This window comes from Erythrolamprus reginae, chromosome 1 (assembly GCF_031021105.1).
Source record: "Erythrolamprus reginae isolate rEryReg1 chromosome 1, rEryReg1.hap1, whole genome shotgun sequence".
In the NCBI taxonomy this organism is placed as follows: Eukaryota; Metazoa; Chordata; class Lepidosauria; order Squamata; family Dipsadidae; genus Erythrolamprus; species Erythrolamprus reginae.
Window position 1 is genome coordinate 81426387 of NC_091950.1, and position 19665 is coordinate 81446051.

At 41.7% G+C, this 19665-nt stretch overlaps 1 protein-coding gene across 1 annotated transcript in view; it reads right to left on the bottom strand.

The window, feature by feature from the left end:
- The window catches only part of FMN1 (formin 1), a 108482-nt gene extending 89059 nt beyond the window's left edge, over positions 1-19423 (bottom strand). The window contains exons 1-2 of the mRNA XM_070756507.1: positions 17125-19423; positions 16006-16123 (exon numbers count right to left, since the gene is read on the bottom strand). Of these exons, the coding sequence (XP_070612608.1) occupies positions 16006-16123; positions 17125-18684 (1678 nt within the window). The 5' untranslated portion in view covers positions 18685-19423. The remainder of the gene's footprint in view (positions 1-16005; positions 16124-17124) is intronic.
- Positions 19424-19665: the final 242 nt, after the last annotated feature.

Consider the following 19665-nt stretch of genomic DNA (forward strand, 5'->3'; position numbering starts at 1 on the left):
CCATTTCAGAGAAATGATTGTCCAATCTCCAACCCCCTGCTCAGGCAGGAAATCCTATACCATTTCAGAGAAATGATTGTCCAATCTTCTTTAAAACGTCTAGTGTTGGAGCATTCAGAACTTCTGGATTAATTGTTCTAACTTTCTTAGTTCTAAGTTACTTCTCACCTTGATTACTTTCCATCCATTTCTTCTTGTCCTGCCTTCGGGTGCTTTGGAGAATAGGTTGACACTCTCTTCTTTGTGGCAACCCCTGAGATATTGGAACACTTCTATCATGTCACCCATAGTCCTTCTTTTTATTAAAGCCATTCGTTCATTGGCATCCTTCAGTTTCAAAAGACTATGGTATCGTGCTCTGGAAAGAGTTCCTAAAATGCCGTATGCAAAGCTGGAGTAATCTATCCAGAGCACGAGGCTTGGGTAGGTCAGTAAGGAGGATAGACTGTTACTTAAGCAGCAGGTTCCTCCTCTCCATGTCTCTGAAATAATCCAATGGAATGGCAAAGTCAATATGATTGGTTCCAGCTAGGTTGCAGGAGTTATCAGAATGTGGCTGTACACAGTCATGAACTGCTTCTGGGACTCCGGCTCTGGATTTTTCCTCAAGGTTTACTCCTGAAGCCTTTTCTAATAATGGATATAACCACAAGGCAGTGAAGGTTTGCAGTCAGAGTTTCCCTTCTCCTAGAAGATGGTTTTGCCGCTTTATCTATCGTTGGGATGTAAAGCCCTCTTCCGCTTTCATCTTCTCCTGTAACACTGAAAAGGGGGCCTTACAAGGTGCATTAAACTAGACATACACAATTCCAGCAGCTGTTCTTTATATATTTTAGCCTAATCATCTTTGTTGCTCTGGATATTTCCCTATCATGATATGGTAGAGAAATTTACTCTTCCTGAGATACAGTTACCTCTTTCTCTCTCTCTCTCTTCGTCTCCTTTGAATCAAGCATATCCACCATTGGCAATAAATACAGAAATTGTTCCATGTTGCATTCTAGGATGAGTTTATAACTTCTTTGTCTAGACTTACAATTATTTTCTCATAGTTTCTCATCCAAACACTAACCAGAGCTCACCTTATTTCCTCTCCAAATCCCAATAATCCTAGGTATGCCATATTAAGTCCATAGAAGCTTTCTAAAAATCAAAAACAGCCATTGAATTGGCATAGGTTTAATTACATTAAAAAGTTTCAAGCGACTACAGATAACTTGCAGATAACAATAGAACTCTTCAATTCCAACAGTCTAAAGAAGTACAGTGGTCCCTCGACTTGCGCGTTCTCGATTAGCGCGAAACGCTGCAACGCGGTTTTTCAAAAAATATTATTTAAAAAATAAAATATTAAAATATTATTTTAAAAAAAATTTTTTAAAAAAAAAAATTTTTTTTTTTTAAAATTTTTTTTTTAATTCTGTTCCCTGAATGGAGACCGCTGGCCGCTCAATCGGGCCGGCAGGGAACAGAATGGAGCCTTCCGCGGCGGGGCTGGGGGAGCCGAGCCCAGCCCCGTGACATTCGCTTTCCTGCCACCCGCAGCCGAGTGATCGTGCCCTCCTTCGCAACCTCAGAGAGCTTCCTGGTTTTCGTGAGCTTTCATGCCCAGGAAGCTCTCCGAGGTTGCGAAGGAGCCCAGGATCACTCGGCTGCAGGAAAGCGAATGTCACGGGGCTGGGCTCGGCTCCCCCAGCCCCGCCGCGGAAGGCTCCATTCTGTTCCCTGAATGGAGACCGCCGGCCGCTCAATCGGGCCGGCAGGGAACAGAATGGAGCGTTCCGCGGCGGGGCTGCTATGGGGGGGGGGAGACGAGCCCAGCCCCGTGACATTCGTTTTCCTGCCGCCGGCAGCCGAGTGATCCTGGGCTCCTTCGCAACCTCGGAGAGCTTCCTGGGCATGAAAGCTCACGAAAACCAGGAAGCTCTCTGAGGTTGCGAAGGAGCCCACGATCACTCGGCTGCAAGCGGGAGGAAGGCGAATCCCACGGGGCTGGGCTCGGTTATCCCCCCGGCTCCCCTCCTACCAGCCCCGCCGCGGAAGGCTCCATTCTGTTCCCTGAATGGAGACCGCGGGCCGCTCAATCGGGCCGGCAGGGAACAGAATGGAGCCTTCCGCGGCGGGGCTGGTAGGAGGGGAGCCGGGGGGATAACCGAGCCCAGCCCCGTGGGATTCGCCTTCCTCCCGCTTGCAGCCGAGTGATCGTGGGCTCCTTCGCAACCTCAGAGAGCTTCCTGGTTTTCGTGAGCTTTCATGCCCAGGAAGCTCTCCGAGGTTGCGAAGGTTACATCTTCCGCTGCCAGCCAGGCCATGCTGGCGGCAGCGGAACAATCCGCTGGGGGATTCTGGCGGCTGGTCTCCTTCGCAGTCACGTGGCCATCGTGACGGGCGGAGGCACGGGCATCGGCAAGGCTATCGCTGCTGAGTTGCTGCATCTCGGTGGGCAACGGAGCTCCCAAAGGAGAGAGCCGAGTAGCCTCTCTGGCAGCGGGCTGATTTCTCCTCCCTTGAGGGAATGGGAGACTCCCTGTTATGGATGGTAGCTTTAGGACTTGGACAAGAGTGACAGGATGTCTCTGGAGATTCTCAGTCTTCCATGGTTGTCCCAAAAGTGCTTTCTTTCAAAAGGCAACTGGACTTTCTTGATTACAGTGATCTCTCGAGGGGCGAGGTGGGGGAGAACGGGAGGCTCAGCATTCCGTCAGCCGCAGCGCTGGCTGTCAACTTTTCTTTTTAAAACTGGGCAGGAGCTGACTTGCCTCCCCAGTGCTAAAAAGAAAAGTTGACAGCCAGCGCTGCGACTGACGGAATGCTGAGCCTCCCGTTCTCCCCCACCTCGCCCCTTCCAGTTTCGGCGTTCGGCAACGGAGTCCGGCGCTGGGGCCATGCGGGGCCGCTCATCCAGGGGGGCGTGGACTGGCAAGCGGCAAGTGATCTGGCGGGAAGACCAAGGGAAGGTTCCTTCAGCCGCCCAACACCTGATCCGCTCAGCAGCGCGGCAGCAGCGAGGAGCCGAAGATGGGGTTTCCCCTTTGCCTTTACCCCATCTTCGGCTCCTCGCTGCTTCCGCGCTGCGGAGCAGATCAGCTGTTGGGCGGCTGAAGGAATCTTCCCTTGGTCTTCCCCGCCGCCCACACGCAAACTCCACCATCTGCGCATGTGCGGCCATGAAAAAAAATGGCGCACATGCGCAGATGGTGGTTTTACTTCCGCATCCAGTATAACGCGGAAATCGGTTAGCGCGGGAGGTCTTGGAACGTAACCCCCGCGCTAATCGAGAGATCACTGTATTCCTCAAATTCAGCAAGCGGAATTCATTGCTGGCTGGGAATTTGTTTGTTTGTTTGTTTGTCTGTTTGCTTGCTTGCTTACTTACTTACTTACTTATTTATTTGGTCAAGTACAAGGAAACAAGTATCAGTATAGACCTATACATGGACACTTTAAAAAAATGGTACAAAATTGGATATAAAGCATAGCCATAAACACATAAAATGATTACATATAAATGGGGACAGTAGGACAGGGACGGTAGGCACGCTAGTGCCCTTATGCACATCCTCCTAATATATAATAATTCTGGGAGTTGAAATCCATGCACCTTAAACTTGCTGAGGTTGAGAAACATTGTTTTAAAGTTTCTAATCAGTCTTCATGGACAATTCTACATATACTATTAGCAGTGATGGGCTCCTATGGGTATAGTCAGGTACGCAGTACCGGTAGAAAAATTTTGGTCAGGTATGCAGAACCAGTAGAAAATTTTTGAATTTTTTTCTTTTTTTCCCTTCTGGGCTCTGGGCATGTTTTTCCTATTGCAGTAAATGAGGTTGAATGTGTATAATTTTAGAAGAGCTGTGTGTGCGTGTGTGGGTACATATACATACAGTTTATATAGTAGATAAAGTATATTTTTGTGTGCCTGTGTGTAATATGTATGTACACATATGGCATATAAACATAGAATTAAATAGTATATTTTGGATGTTCGGTAATAGTAAATAGATAGGGACATTGTACCTCTTTGAGGCGAGGAGAAGCCAGGCACCCTAACCCTAACCCTTGATGTGAGTGACATCAAGTTCGCCACCTTTAAGCCACCCCCCCTGATCACATGGCTGGCAAGCCACACCCAAAAATAAGCCACACCCACAGTGTGGTAGTAAAAAGATTTGTAGCTCTTCACTGACTATTAGTATACACTTTTAATAACAACCAGGAACAAAACTAGTCAGATGATGGAATCTTTCTGAAATTAAAAATCACCGGAGACCAGTGTCTCAACAAACCAATACAACAAAAGCAAAACAAAGGTCACAATAAATACAAAGAATAACTAAGATGCAGTTACTGGAAGTTGGGCATAGTTCAATGATTTTTAGTATTGGTGATTGTGGAAGGTCAAAGCTTGGAAAGTTTTACAGTTTGCTATTTGAGTTTAATTTTGTAAAGATTACAAAAATAATTCAGGCAACATGTTATTTCTATAGATATTGCACTTTTCATCAAAAAATGCAGAAATATCATTTTTCTTTAATGGAAATCAGTCAACATCAATCTTTTCCTGAGTTTCTACCTAGTTTATCTGTAAATGCTCAACCACATTTATATTCACTTAATTTCTATGAAGTACTTGCTCTCTTGTCCATACACAACACATTCATGCCTATTCATTTATCAAGTAAACAATAGCAATTAGGCCCCTAATACGTCTTTTTATTTTGGTAAATATGTGGCTGCCACATGACTTAGAGAAAAATTAATCCAATGCCAGATCACTTGATAAAACTGAGCAATTATTCTGCCTAAAACCAAACATTCAAAATTAGAGTCCAGCAAATAATTACGCCCAACTGACAAACATTGAAGAAAGTTAAATAGACATGCCTTTGGTATACTTCACACTCCCTTTTGCCCATCTTAGACAAAGGAATGATAATAATGGAATGTATACTTTGTGTCATACAACATAATTCTCTGTTAACGAGTCATTTCAGATATAAACATTATTTGAATTATAGGATGTGCCATAACCACCCATATCCCTTTTATTCTTTTAATAAGATTCACTTTAGTTATTTTATATTTAGTACAAATCATTTCTGATCATTGCATCAAACTAGAACATAATTGTCCACATGGCTTCTACAAATACAATTTACAAAGCAATAAACAAAAGTGGTTTGCCATTCAGCATAGAGGATACACATACAAATAGTAGATTATATTTCAGATATACTGCTATTTCACTTTCAGTTCATGACATCATCTAAATTAATTTTGGATTTTCTCATAGAATATTCACAAAGGTTTACAACAGCACACACACACATGTAAAGAATTGGAACTCAACTTCACATCCGGAAAAAGACAATAAGAGACCACCTGTTAGAACTCAACATATACAAATCACCAGGTCCATATGGATTATACCCCAGAGTCCTAAAGGAACTAGCAGAGGTCATCGCTGAACCACTTTATCACATATTTTGAAGATTATAGTTCATAGGAGACTACCAGACTATTGAAAATGAGTCGATGTGGTCCCCATCTATAAAAAAGGCAAAAAAAAAACAGACCCAGGAAACTACAGGCTGATCAGCCTTATGTCAGTACCCAGGATAATAATAGAAAAAATAATCTAGAGATAGATCTGCCACCACCTAGAGACAAATAACATAACCAACAGCCAACACACACCTAGAGACAAATAACATAACCAACAGCCAACACAGATTTGTCAGGAACAAATCATGCCAAACCAACCTCATCTCATTCTTAAAATGTGAGCAAATCAACTGACCAGCACAACACAGTGGACTTAGCATACCTGGATTTCAGTAAAGTTTTTGACAAAGTTGACCACAATCTACTACTCCGCAAACTAGAGAAAAGTGGGATAGACATCAACACTACCAGGTGTATTGGCAACTGACTGATCAACCGCACCCAACGAGCAGTCCTAAATGGGTCCATGTCCACATAGAAAGAAGTCAGTAGTGGGGTACCACAAGGATCAGTCTTAGGCCCAGTACTTTTTAACATATTCATCATTGTCCTAGATGAGGAAATAGAAGGGGAACTGATCAAATTTGCAGACGACACCAAGATAGTGGGAGTGACCAACATCCCAGAGGATAGGCTCAAGATACAGAGGGATCTAGACAGACTAGTGCAATGGCCCAAACAGACAAAATGAAGTTCAATACAAAGAAAAGTAGGATCCTACACTTAGCTAAGAAAAACGCAAAACATACATATAAACTGGATGAAAACACTCTCAATAGCAGTGAACTTAATGATTGTCATAGGGGTCAAATAAGCAATGAAGAAAATCAATATTAATAAAAATATAAAGGATACAAGCAACAAGTTACAGTCATACAGTCCTAAGTGGGAGGAAAAGGATGATAGGAATGATGAGAAAAAACTAGTAGAAATAGAAGTACAGACTTAGTAAAACGTTGACAATGTTGAGGGAATTATTTGTTTAGTAGAGTGATGGCGTTCGTGAAAAAAACTGTTCTTGTGTCTAGTTGTCTTGGTGTGCAGTGCTCTGTAGCGATGTTTTGAGGGTAGGAGTTGTAATACAAATAGTACAATTATTTAGTACTATTTTGCAATTAAATGTTTGCCAAAATGACCTCACCAACATGCTGGAATGTAGCTTCCATATCTACAATCATTGGCTTGCTTGACTGGGATTTGGTATACAATATCCCTAAATGTACCATATTGAGGAAAAAAATGGTTAAATTAACAGCACCATCTGATTCAATTCCCTATTGAAAAATTTTATTTTACTCAGTAAAAACATATTTTCCAAAAATAGTAAAATAACGAGACTACGATTTTATTCAGGAATGTACAAAAATCTGCAAATTAACAAACAATGGACAAGTCTTCAAAACCTTCCTTTTATCATGAAAAAAACTCCCTAAACTTGTAATTTTGTGACTTGAAATCACCCAAAATGTCACACCATGTATCACTTAAACCCAAAACAGGTTATTGTAATTAAAACATATTGTTAGGTAGTATAACACAGTTAATATTACAACTGAAATCTGTTTTTTTATGACAGTTTCTATTATTTTCATTTTTTCAGTTAAGATACTTTGGTTTTGTTTTCATTCACAACCTTACTTCTTTTTCTCACACTAAATTAAAAATAGTATTTATAGCTTCACAGTCTGTTGCCATGGAAATTGAGGTGCCATAGAAACAGCATGACTTTGCTGCAGGATTAAATAACTGTAAAAAGCGATGAAATGGAAAGAACATATAAACTTACCATAAAATGCTATTTAAAATTTTAAACATAAAATAAATTATGTCTTACTGTGATTATTTTCAACACTGTCAGATAATCAAAGTTTCTTTTTTATACTACTTGTATCAGAAAAATATTCAGATTACTGCCATTGTTCAGAGTAGGAAGACCGAAAGCCATTTTAGTAAATACAGTAATTAGATACACAGTCCCTCAATACAATTGAAATGCACAGCATCATTTTGAGCACAGTATATTGTCAGAGGCATCAGCAATGGTTGTAATATGAAATGTTATTGAGGAATGATATTAAGAAGAGCACATCTTTTTTGCCTGTATACTATTGTTATATAAATATTTTAAGGATGCAAATTTTCTCCTTCTATAAGCAGAAAAAAAAAATTGAGGCAGTATATAAATGTTTCCATATAGAGAGTACAAATTTATGACCAGACAGTACTGAAATAGAGCAATTAATCTGATAAATGCTCAATCATTATGTCCTTTTTTATTTTGTAGTGAGGAAAGACACATTTGATAAGAATGTATGTTTTCCCTTACAATGATGTTTTTTCCTCTAGATTTAATGAGCACCTAATTCACCATATTAGAATGGTCTGTAGCTTGATATAGTTTTCCACATATTAACCCTTTATAGCAGTGTTTCCCAACCTTTTTTGAGCCGCGGCACATTATTCATATTTTCAAAATCCTGGGGAACATTGAAAGGGGGGGTGGGGGGTGGGGGGTGGGCTAAAGAAAAGTTTGGACAAAAAAACCCTCTCTCTTCCTCCCTTTCGCTCTATTTTTCCCTCTTTCTCTCTTTTCCTTCCTTCCCTTCTTTCTCTCTCTCCATCCCTCTTTCTTTCTTCCTCTCTTTTTTGCTCTTTCTCTCTCCCTCCTTCCCTTCCTCTGTCTTTCTCTCTCTCTTGCTATCTCTTTCTTGCTTTTTTCTCTCTTTCTTGCTCTCTCTCTCTCTTTCACTGTCTCTTGCTATATGTCTCTTTCTTTGCCTCTCTTGCTATCTCTCTGTCTCTCTTGCTATGTCTCTCTTTCTTTCTTTCTCTCTGCCTCTCTTGCTATGTCTCTTTCTCTCTTGCTATGTCTCTCTTTCTTTCTCTTTCTCTCTCTGCCTCTCTTGCTATGTCTCTCTTTCTCTCTTGCTATGTCTCTCTTTCTTTCTTTCTCTCTCTGCCTCTCTTGCTATGTCTCTTTCTTTCTCTTTCTCTCTCTGCCTCTCTTGCTATGTCTCTCTTTCTCTCTTCCTATGTCTCTCTTTCTTTCTCTCTCTCTGCCTCTCTTGCTATGTCTCTCTTTCTTTTTCTCTCTCTCTGCCTCTCTTGCTATATCTCTCTTTCTCTGCCTCTCTTGCTGCCTCTCTTTCTCTCTCTGTCTCTTTCTCTGCCTCTATTGCTGTCTCTCTCTCTGCCTCTTATATGTCTCTCTTTCTTTCTCTCTCTCTCTCTCAGCTGACTGCAAGCGGGAGCCCTGACGGCAGCTGGACGTGCTGTTGGACGCCGTATATGCCAAGCCAGCAGCGCCAGCAGTACGGCGTCCAGCAGCACGTCCAATCGCCACCGTCAGGGCTCCCACTTGCAGTCAGCTGAGAGAGAGAGAGAGAGAGAGCTCCCGCCGCCTGGAGCTCCCTCTCGCCGCCGCCATCTCCCCGCGACTGCCTGCGGCCGCTGCAGCCACCCCCCCGCTCCCCCCACCAGTGCCCTCCCGCCGGGCCCCAAAGGACACTTGCCGCCGACGCCAGGGCCCGGCGGGAGGGCACTGGCGGGGGGACCGGGGGGGTGCGGCTGCAGCTGGGAAAGGGAAAGGCGCAGGGAGGGAAGCTGCCTGCCTGCCTGCCTCGGGGAGCCGCGCTTGCAGCCGCAAACCAAAAGGGCAACCCCCGCGCGCTCCCCAGCCCCGGCCCGCCTCTGCGCCCCCGCCCGGCCCGCGCTCTCTCCTGTCCTCTCCTGCCCGATGCCGCGGTTTCCGGCGCTCTCCTGCTGGGCCCCAAAGAAGGAAGGCGGGAAAAAGGCATGAAGAACGAAGCTCTCCTTCTTCTTCCTGCCTTCCTTCTTTGGGGCTCAGCAGGAGAGCGCCGGAAACCGCGGCATCGGGCAGGAGCCGGGGGACAGCTACGAGCGGGCGCTCCAGGTCGGCACCGGCAGCGCCCCGCCCAGCTGGAGCTTCCGTAGCTCTGCGGCACACCTGGCAGTGTCTCGTGGCACACTACTGTGCCGCGGCACACCGGTTGGGAAACGCTGCTTTATAGTACCCTACGCCATCTAATGCTCATAATTAGGATCATTCTCAATTCTAGGTGAGATCATCTGTTCTGCCGGCGTATCTCAACTGCCTGTAATTACAGGGTAATTAGTCCAGGAAGACACAGATCACAAGATAAAAGGAAACCCAAAAGTTTTTATAAACAGAAAAACAGAAACAGCTTCCTTTTTAAATGTCAAAGGGATTTTCTGGTACACATAAGGCACAGTTTAAATGCAGTCCAATTGCTCACCCAATAACTGGGAAATTGAGTCCAATTCTAAAGTCCAGAGAGTCCACACATACAATCCTGAAGAGCAAATACCATGATCTTGACAAAACAATGAATCAGATAAACTGCCATGAGGCTAACACACCAGGCTGCACTTTTATCTGTAGCACTAATTACAGCAGCCCCACCCAACCACAGGTGGCCTCATTTTCTCTTGTAATAATCCTTCAGCTGTTGTCTCCTATGCATCACTCTATGCATGTGTGGATGTATCATTAATTCTTGTTCAGAATCCAGGGATGATACAGATGACTGATCTCCTCCTGGGCTGTCTGCCAAACTTCCCTCTTCCCTATCACTCAAGCTTCCTTGGTCAGAGGAGACTTCGTCGGCAGATTCTACTGGGAGCAAAACAGGCCTGCGGCATGTGGATGTCTCCCCCACCTCCACCTCCACATTGCTTGGGACAGGAGCTGGGGCAGAGCTAACCACAACATAATCCAGGGTGAGTTGTCAGCAGTATGCTGATGATACTCAGCTATATATCTCCACCCTGTGTCCACTCAGTGAAGCAGTGGAAGTGATGTGCCGGTGTCTGGAGGCTGTTAGGGTCTGGATTGGTGCTAACAGACTCAAACTCAATCCTGATAAGACAGAGTGGCTGTGAGTTCTGCCTCCCAAGGACACCTCCATCTGTCCATCTATTACCCTGGGGGGGGATTTTGACCTCCTCAGAGAGGGTCTGCAACTTGGGCATCCTCCTTGATCCACAGCTGATATTGGATCATCATATTTTGGCTGTGGCGAGGGGGATGTTTGTTCAGGTCTGCCTGCTGCACCAGTTGTGGCCCTGTCTGGACAGGGAGTCTCTACTCATAGTCATTCATGCCCTTATCACCTTGAGGTTCGACTACTGCAATGCTCTCTACATGGGGCTACCTCTGAAGAGCGTTCGGAAACTAACAAACTGTGCAGAATGCAGCCACAGGAGCAGTCATGGGCCTCCCAAGGTGTGCCCATGTTTCTTCAGCATTCTGCGGACTGCATTGGCTGCCAATTGGTTTCCAGATGTGATTCAAAGTGTTGGTTATGACCTATAAAGCCCTACATGGCATCAGACCAGATTAATTACGGAAACGCCTTCTGTGTGATTGTGGTTGGAATGAATTTAGATTGAATGGTTTTAAATTGTTTGGGTTTTAGTCTTAGGTTTACACTTGTGTTTTTTAAATTCTGTATTTTGTATCTATTTTATTATGTAAGCTTCCCCAAGTGCCTTGGAGAAGGACAGTTCAGAAATCCAAGTAAATAAATAAAATAAATAAATAAATTTTGTTGATATTCCCCTACACTGTAAATCTAGTGGACAATTCTCACTAGTGGACAATCATTTAAATATGAAACAGTATGCTGCAGCTGCCAAAACAGCCAACACAGTCCTAGGTTGCTTAAGAGAGGAATAGAATCAAGATCACATGAAATGTTAGCACCACTTTATAATGCGTTGATAACAGTGCATTAGGAATATTTCATCCAGTTTTGGTCACCATGATATAAAAATGGTGTGAAGACTCTGGAAAGAGTGCAGAGAAGAGCAACAAAAATAATTAGGGGGCTGGCGGCTAAATCAGATGAAGAACAGTTGAAGAATTTGGGTATGTCTAGTTCAATAAGAAGAAAGACTAGTGGTGACATGATAGCAGTGTTCCAATATCTAAGGGGCTGCCACAAATAAGGCGAGGTCAACATATTCTCCAAAGGTATAGATGAAAACTAATCAAAGAGATTAGAACTAAGGAGAAATTTCCTGACAGTTATAATCAATGGAACAACTTGCATCCAGAAATTGTGGGTGCTCCAACACTGGAGGGTTTTAAAAAGAGATTAGATAATCATTTGTCTGAGATGATATGTGATTTCTTGCTTGAGCAAGGGGCTGGACTAGGAGACCTCCAAGGTCCCATCTAACTCTGTTATTCTGTTCTGTAAACCTCTCCATGTTCCTATAATTGACTAAAGATATCCATGAATATGTGCAATAGTGGGAAAAATTGAAAATGGGTATTAATGAATGTTTCCTTTTCTACTGGTAAAAATATCCTGAGCAGATGTCAACCAAGGAAATGATCCTATTTTCAGAAAAAGGAGCTGGATCCAGCTTGGTGCTTATACTGTTATGTAAGTAGAATGTTCTGTGACAGCTATAGCCTGGGAGAATTCTCTAGAAGTTATTATAGCACAGAAATCAGCTAATGATTTTGATTGTGCCATTTAGGATTAAAAGTTCACCTGGAAGTCAACCTACATTCCCACATTAGGAGCGGAATGGCTAATTCCGAAGTGACTGTAAATAAGTTGGTAACATTTTAGGCTGAAAACAATGAAAAGCCATGATGAGAATCTGTATGTGTTAGACAAGTAATAATATTTCAAGTCTTTGGAACACTAGAACCTATACAAAAATCTGCAGTCTGCACTGGTTGACGATCAGTTTCCGGTCACAATTCAAAGTGTTGGTTATGACCTATAAAGCCCTTCATGGCATCGGGCCAGAATATCTCTTGTGCTGCACAAATCCCAGTGACCGGTTAGGTCCCACAGAGTTGGCCTTCTCCGGGTCCCGTTGACCAAACAATGTCGTCTGGCGGGACCCAGGGGAAGAGCCTTCTCTGTGGTGGCTCCAACCCTCTGGAATCAGCTCCCCCCAGAGATTAGGATTGCCCCCACCCTCCTTGCCTTTTGCAAACTCCTTAAAACCCACCTCTGTCGTCAGGCATGGGGGAATTGAAACATCTCCCCCTTGCCCATGTAGTTTCTGTGTATGATTCGACTGTGTGCTTGTTTTTTATATATTGGGGTTTCTTTTGCATTTTTTAACTTAAAACTGTAATTTAGATTGCTAAATATTAGATTTGTTACTATGTATTGTTTACCATTGTTGTGAGCCGCCCCGAGTCTGTGGAGAGGGGCGGCATATAAATCCAATAAATCTAATCTAATCTAATCTATATAAGTAGTTTGTGGTGGATACATCCAACCAGAGTAGCTCACATTTTAATGTATTGGCCCTTCTCTGAAGATCGGTGGATTAAGACATCATGAATATACAGTATTTTTTTACTTCCTTACTGAAGTGTGACTAATTCTGGCATTTCTCAAACTAGGTGAGAAACTTTGTATGCATCCCCATGCATTCTAAACTCTCTTCCCTTTGTTAAGTATGCAGTGAACAGTGAAAATCCCATTTAGAGCACATCTATATAATGAAAACTTTTCTCCAAGGGAGTGTGGCAGTGCTTCTTTTTACTAGCTGCAGCACGTTAGCACTCACCCCTCTCCTAGAAGAATGAAATATTCTATGAAATATTTGAAAAGGCGGAACATTATACCTCCCTGGATGAGGAAAGGGGAAACATGCTCTCGCAAAGCATCCTATACCTTTGTAAATAACCCCAGAAAGATTGGGCCATTTTATCTATGAGACAAAAGGCCTCCAGCTCCAGGATGATAGGATTATTCCTCACTCAAGATCCAAATCAGGACAAAACCATTAAGCCAAAATAGAAACATAGAAGATTGACGGCAGAAAAAAACCCTCATGGTCCATCTAGTCTGTCCTTATACTATTTCCTGTATTTTATTTTAGGATGAATATATATTTAATTCCAGGCATGTTTAAATTCAGTTACTGTGGATTTACCAGCCACGTCTCCTAGAGGTTTGTTCCAAGCATCTACTACTCTTTCAGTAAAATAATATTTTCTCACGTTGCTTCTGATCTTTGCCCCAACTAACCTCAGATTGTGCCCCTTGTTCTTGTGTTCTCTTTCCTATTAAAAATACTTCCCTCCTGAATTTTATTTAACCCTTTAACATATTTAAATGTTTCGATCATGTCCCCCCCTTTCCCTTCTGTCCTCCAGACCAGAGTTTCCCAACCTTGGCAACTTGAAGATATTTGGACTTCAACTCCCAGAATCCCCCAGCCAGCAAATGCTGGCTGGGGAATTCCGGGAGTTGAAGTCCAGATATCTCCAAGTTGCCAAGGTTGGAAAACACTACTCCAGACTATACAGATTGAGTTCATTAAGTCTTTCCTGATAAGTTTTAGGCTTAAGACCTTCCACCATTTTTGTAGCTTGTCTTTGGACCCGTTCAATTTTATCAATATCAATAATAGGAATTGCCCAACACCCTTTCAGAACACATGCCTCTTCATTACATCATCACCCAGCAAGATTCAATCAGGTCTGGGACACAGACAGTCTATAAAGTTAGCTAAGACCCCACTTCCTCGGGAGACTGACAACCAATAGGATACATTTCTTTCATAGGAACAGAAAGCAAGTTCAAAGCCCAAGAGAGGGTATAGATCTCTCTCTCTCTCTTTCTAATCCTTGTACTCATTTGTCCAGGTCCCCCAAAAATCCCATGTGGTCCTGTCCACTCTTAAACCATCTTTCCAAACAGCCTCTATGTTTCCAGTGGCTTTTTCTCCACTTGGAATTGAACCCAGATGGACATTTCTTCCAACTTAGTCCAATCCAAGAGTTATTGGCAGAGTGGGGGGAGTCAAAGCTATTTTCCAGGATGCTATGGATTTCTTCTGAGATTCTCAGTAGCATCATCATGATTCTTAAAGTTTGAGGGATGGTTTGAAAAAAATTTGCTTAAAAAGTATCCACATATATAACACATTTAAGAAGCATTACTCAGAAACTCTAATATATACCTGATATATCAGAAAGCTATTAACTCCTAATTTTACAAATATGTTTTGATGCTTTCTGTGTTACATTCCTATATCTTTCATTATGTCTCACTTGTCACACAAAGGATAATGTTCTATAAATGTTACCATCAATATGTGAAATTAGGCATTTTATAGAATGTCTAGGAATTCTATAAAATGTCAAAACTGAGATGTTGAAGTGTGAAATGCTTAATATTTCATTTCCTAAGCATTCTATGCAATGCCAAATGCAAACCAGCAAAGAATAAAATACTTTTGCTAAAATTCCATTGTAGCCTTCCTTGTGACAACAAGTAGGTCAATGCTGGTCTTTTTCCTCTTGATTTTTTTTTCCAGTAAGAAAGTTCTGCATTTTATTTTGCATTTCTTCTTTCAGTTTCATATACAGTAATACCTCGTCTTACGAACTTAATTGGTTCCGGAAGTAGGTTCATAAGGTGAAAAGTTCGTAAGACGAATCATTGTTTCCCATAGGAAACAATGTAAAAGTGATTAATGCGTGCAAAGGGGAAAAAAATTGCAAAATGGCACTCCACTGGGCGCCGCCGCATGGCTGTCACCTTTTAAAACAGCTGGGGGGCTTCTCGGCGTTCTCCTGAACCCGGACCAGAACTTTTTGGGTTCGGGAGGCTGCCGAGAAGTGCCGCCGCCCGGCTGTCACCTTCTGAAATAGCCGGGGGGCTTCTCGGCGTTCTCCCGAATGCCGAACCCAGAGGTTCGGCTTCGGCTTCCGGAGGCCGCCGAGAAGTGCCCGGCTGTTTCAGAAGGTTACAGCCGGGCGGTGCCGGAGAACGCCGAGAAGCCCCCCGGCTGTTTTAAAAGGTGACAGCCAGGCGGCGGTGCCCAGCGGAGCGCCATTTTGCGATCTGCAGTGGGTTAGAAAGCCGAAAAAAGTTCATAAGAGGCAAAAAATGTCCGAACCCCGTGTTCATATCACGAGGGGTTTGTATCACGAGAGGTTCATATCACGAGGTACCACTGTACATCTTTTCAATAAAATCAGTTGCATTACTTCATAAATTACTAACTACTGCACTTTTAAAAAAATAGTTCTCTAGTAAGAAAGCAGAACAGCGCAATTTGATTGTCTGACTCTCGCCATAAAATGTGAGGTTCCTTCTGCTGCATTTCTTCAGCCACAATCTTGCAAAACAAACATTTTAAAAGGTAGTTGGAGTATTAAAATCTAACTGAAACAAAACACTGTTTTCATTCTTTCAAAATCAGATTGTAGAGAATTTCTCAATGAGTTAATATAGTTGTACTATATTTATTGGTTGTAAATTTATTTGAAAGAGGAACTTATTATAGTGTAAGCATTGTAATAAAGAACAGAACTACTTGACCTCAAAATCATTTACTTATGTCAACCTTTGAAATTGTAGCCCGGAAGTGATACAATAACATTTGTTTTCAAGCATACCGTATAAACATACATGTAAGAAATCTATCATGACTAAAATGGTACGTATCCCTGCTTTCAATTACCTGCTTCAGTATATTTTAAGCCTATTTTCTCTTCTTCATCCTTTGCTTTGGGTGGGGGCCAGACAGTCTGGAGTCTTCCTGGAGTCTTGTCATCCTGTTCTGAAGGAATTACCTCAGCCTGACAAAACAAAACAAAACCACAAAAAATAAAAATAAAAATATTACAATATTCAACATAAACTTTATACGTTATTGTACACACACTTCTCCCCTTCTTTCTCTAATTTCATTTCACAGTTCTTTCAATATGAAGAGGAGGAATGTGAAAGCTTGCACATATCTGGGGACTTTTTATGTGGTTCAGGTAGAATTTAATCACATTATTATTATTTTTTAACTAGTGGCTCATCTTCTACATTTTTTCCCTTTTTATATAAGCTATCACAGTAACTTAACACTCCATGCAAGTAACATGCTATCTTTGTATGCATTTCAAACATGGGATTACCAACTATAGAAAATGATAGACAATGCGCAATGGCACCAGATTAAATTGACAGTGTCAAACTAGGTGGATGTCCAGTAACAGGTAGTTAACACCCATGGTGTGAATTTGAGTAGCATAATAATCATCAATTTACATCACCCTACAGGTTTGTTTTTAAAAATAAAAGTAAACATATATCACGATCCTGGTTTAAATCTCTTGGACAAAAGCAAAATGATAATGCATTAGATATAAACAAATTTTTTTAAAACGTTTTTTGCCTACCAATATGTTGACTATCATTGATTTGCTTTTAAAAACAAATTAAAATAATGAGTAAGTCACAAATCTATAAATTATAGGCAAATAAGCCTCTCAATTGTCACTTCTCTCTCTCTAAATAAAATATAATTTGACAATTAATGCCGACAAGATTTTTCCTACTAATTTATGATAATCTGTATTTGCTATTTTATACAATACTGTTTTTATGCACAACGTTTATCAAGATAATCTAGTATTGTGCTGGGAAAAATAAAATGGGGGGCAGCCTCAGTTTGGTGGTACATTTTCTGCATCAGAAGGTACTATCATTATTTTATCTCGTCCAACTTAAGAAGCCTATATATCAAAAACTCCAGTCTTTGCAGATATACTCTAAACATAGCACACAAGAGAATCAATCAACCTACTGGGTTAGTTTCTGTAGCTACATCACCGGATTTTGGTTTCTCAAATATTGCCATCAAAGATTCCTTTTCATGTTTCATTTTGCGTTTTATTGCTTCTAATTCTGAAGTGTCAGCAGTTGTCTCTTTTTTGGGAGGACGTGTAAACAAAGCTTTAAATGCATCCAGTGCAGATTCTGCAGGACTCGGTTTCATTTCTTCACAAGGATCCGTTCTCTCATATGATTTTCTCTCTTGGACCTCTCCAGATGCTGGTACTACTTCATCAATACTTTTCTCCTCAGGTTTAGGCGCTAATAACTGAGAAAGCTGTTCTAGAAAGGTAGGCGAACCTTTCGGCTCTGATATTTTCTTCTTGGTTATCGTCTCAGGTGCAAGATTTGACTTCTTAACAGGCTGCCTTAGTTTGAGCATAGCTAGATCACTGTCTTTCTGTTTGATTTCGGTGAGAGTTTCCTCCGGATCTGCAGTCAACCCTTTCTTTCGAACCCGTAATCCACTAAAGAAGGCTGGAAGCTGAAAGGACTTTTCACTTGAAGCTGGTTTTGTAGGAGAATCAGTGCTGCAGTTACTAGAAAGAGATTCCTGCTCTTCTTCAGCTTCCTGAATATCCTTTGCTGTAGCAATTGAACTAATATTTTCCTCAATTGGTGTCCTAACCTTTGTATTTGAATACACTTCTGGTATTGTATCCCCCGTTTCTTTCGACGGCCATTTGCAACTTGGTAGAATTGGCTCTGTGTTATCCCCTGCTATAGCACTACCCATTTCTGTATATAGTTCTGTGTCTTCCTTATTTTGATCATTATCCTCCAATGATACAGCACAACTCAACACAGGGTAGTTTGTTATATTTCCATGCGCCTCTAGATCTGTAGCCTCATTGTCTAATTCTGTGTCACTTGTTGTATGAGCCAAAGTACCCTGAACAAGAATGGAATCTTTATCATCTTGTTTGCTGAATTCAAACAAAGGAGAGTGGCTAGAATAAGAGTCTGAGAGGGACGGTTCCTTCGGCTCCCTTTGCTGTGTTTCCAAGTCTCTTGTCCCATAAATATCAGCCTGATGATCATCTGAGACAACAGCGTAGTCTACAGGGGTATTATCTATGCTGCCATTATCTTCAGAGTCAACAAAGTTTCCAGCATAAATTCTGCACACATTTGAAGCACCAGTAATGGTTTCTGCAGGGTCATTTGAAACGCAGTCATCCATTCCTGACACCGCCTTCCAAACAAATATGTCTCTTGTATCAGCTTCTGGAATAGCCTGAGCATTACTTTCCCCCTGCACCGTTTCTGGAAGCAGGTCAACTGTATTTAGATCAGCTTCTTCATTTACTCTGTTCTTCTCATCCTCTTTGCACACATGGCTATCAATATCCCCATTGACATTACGAAGCCCTTTTAAAACCACTTGCTGTTTTGAAGCTCCTGGTTCTAATTTATCTGTAAATCCAAACAGTGCTTTCATAGAAAATTTAGTGAATAAAGTTTGGCTGGCTTCAGTCTCTTTCTCCTTCCCTGGACTAGACAGCTTACTGCAATCACAATTTTTTTCCATGTTGGGCAAATCAAAGCACGCATATATTCCTGGAAGAAGAACTATTATTTTATATAATTATTTCCAAGAAATGTTTTTTTTCATTCAGTAAGTAAATAGAATCATTATGGAGGGAAACTGTTTTTCCAAATCATACACTGTTCTTCCCATAGCACAGTGGTACAAAATGCAAATTCCTGCCAACGTTTACAACTTTAGTAGAGAAGAAATAGGAAAATTTAACTCATTTTGTATGCCACGTTTTCTCAGCAGTAACACAACTTACTTTTTACCCAAAAGGGCTTTTTTTCATCAGGGCAAATCTAAAAATCTGCTGAAAAGCACAAGGCAGAGTTGCCTTAATTCCTACTGTTTGGTGAATTACAAAGCTTTTTACTTTCTAGAAAATAGAGTTAAAGGTTAGCACTGAACAACTGGTACTTGCAGTTTGCTATTTCCTTATGCCGGCTCAGGAGTCGCAAATCTGTCAGCAGAAAATTTCAGAAAGATCTCCACTGTGGTCAAAAGCTGCTTTGGCAGAATCTTCAGAGCGGCTTACGTATCAGAAATGTGGAAAATCTTGATGGATTGGAATTTATTTGAAGTTCTTTGTTAAAACATGCCTTGTCTTCGGGAGAATTCCAAATGTTGAAGTGTGGAAGTTAACTGACTGTACTGCCCTTGAAACTGAATAATAATAATAAAAAGAGTGCACTCTTCCGCTTTTGGTGCAGGTTTGGTCTGGAATGTAGCTTGCAGCGAGTGAACCTCAACCAAGAAGACTGGTTTCATATTACCAGTTTCAAACTCTGCCTAACTATTTCTGTGGCCCACAAACAGGTATGAATCAGGCAGTTTTACCACACCCACGGATTAGAAGTTATATGAGAGGGCAAAGTAAACACAGAGAATATTCATTAACTCTGAGAGAACAGAACATTTGGAAATATGCATTTCCGCTGTCTTTTCACTATACAAATATACACGTGGGTGTTTGCCTAT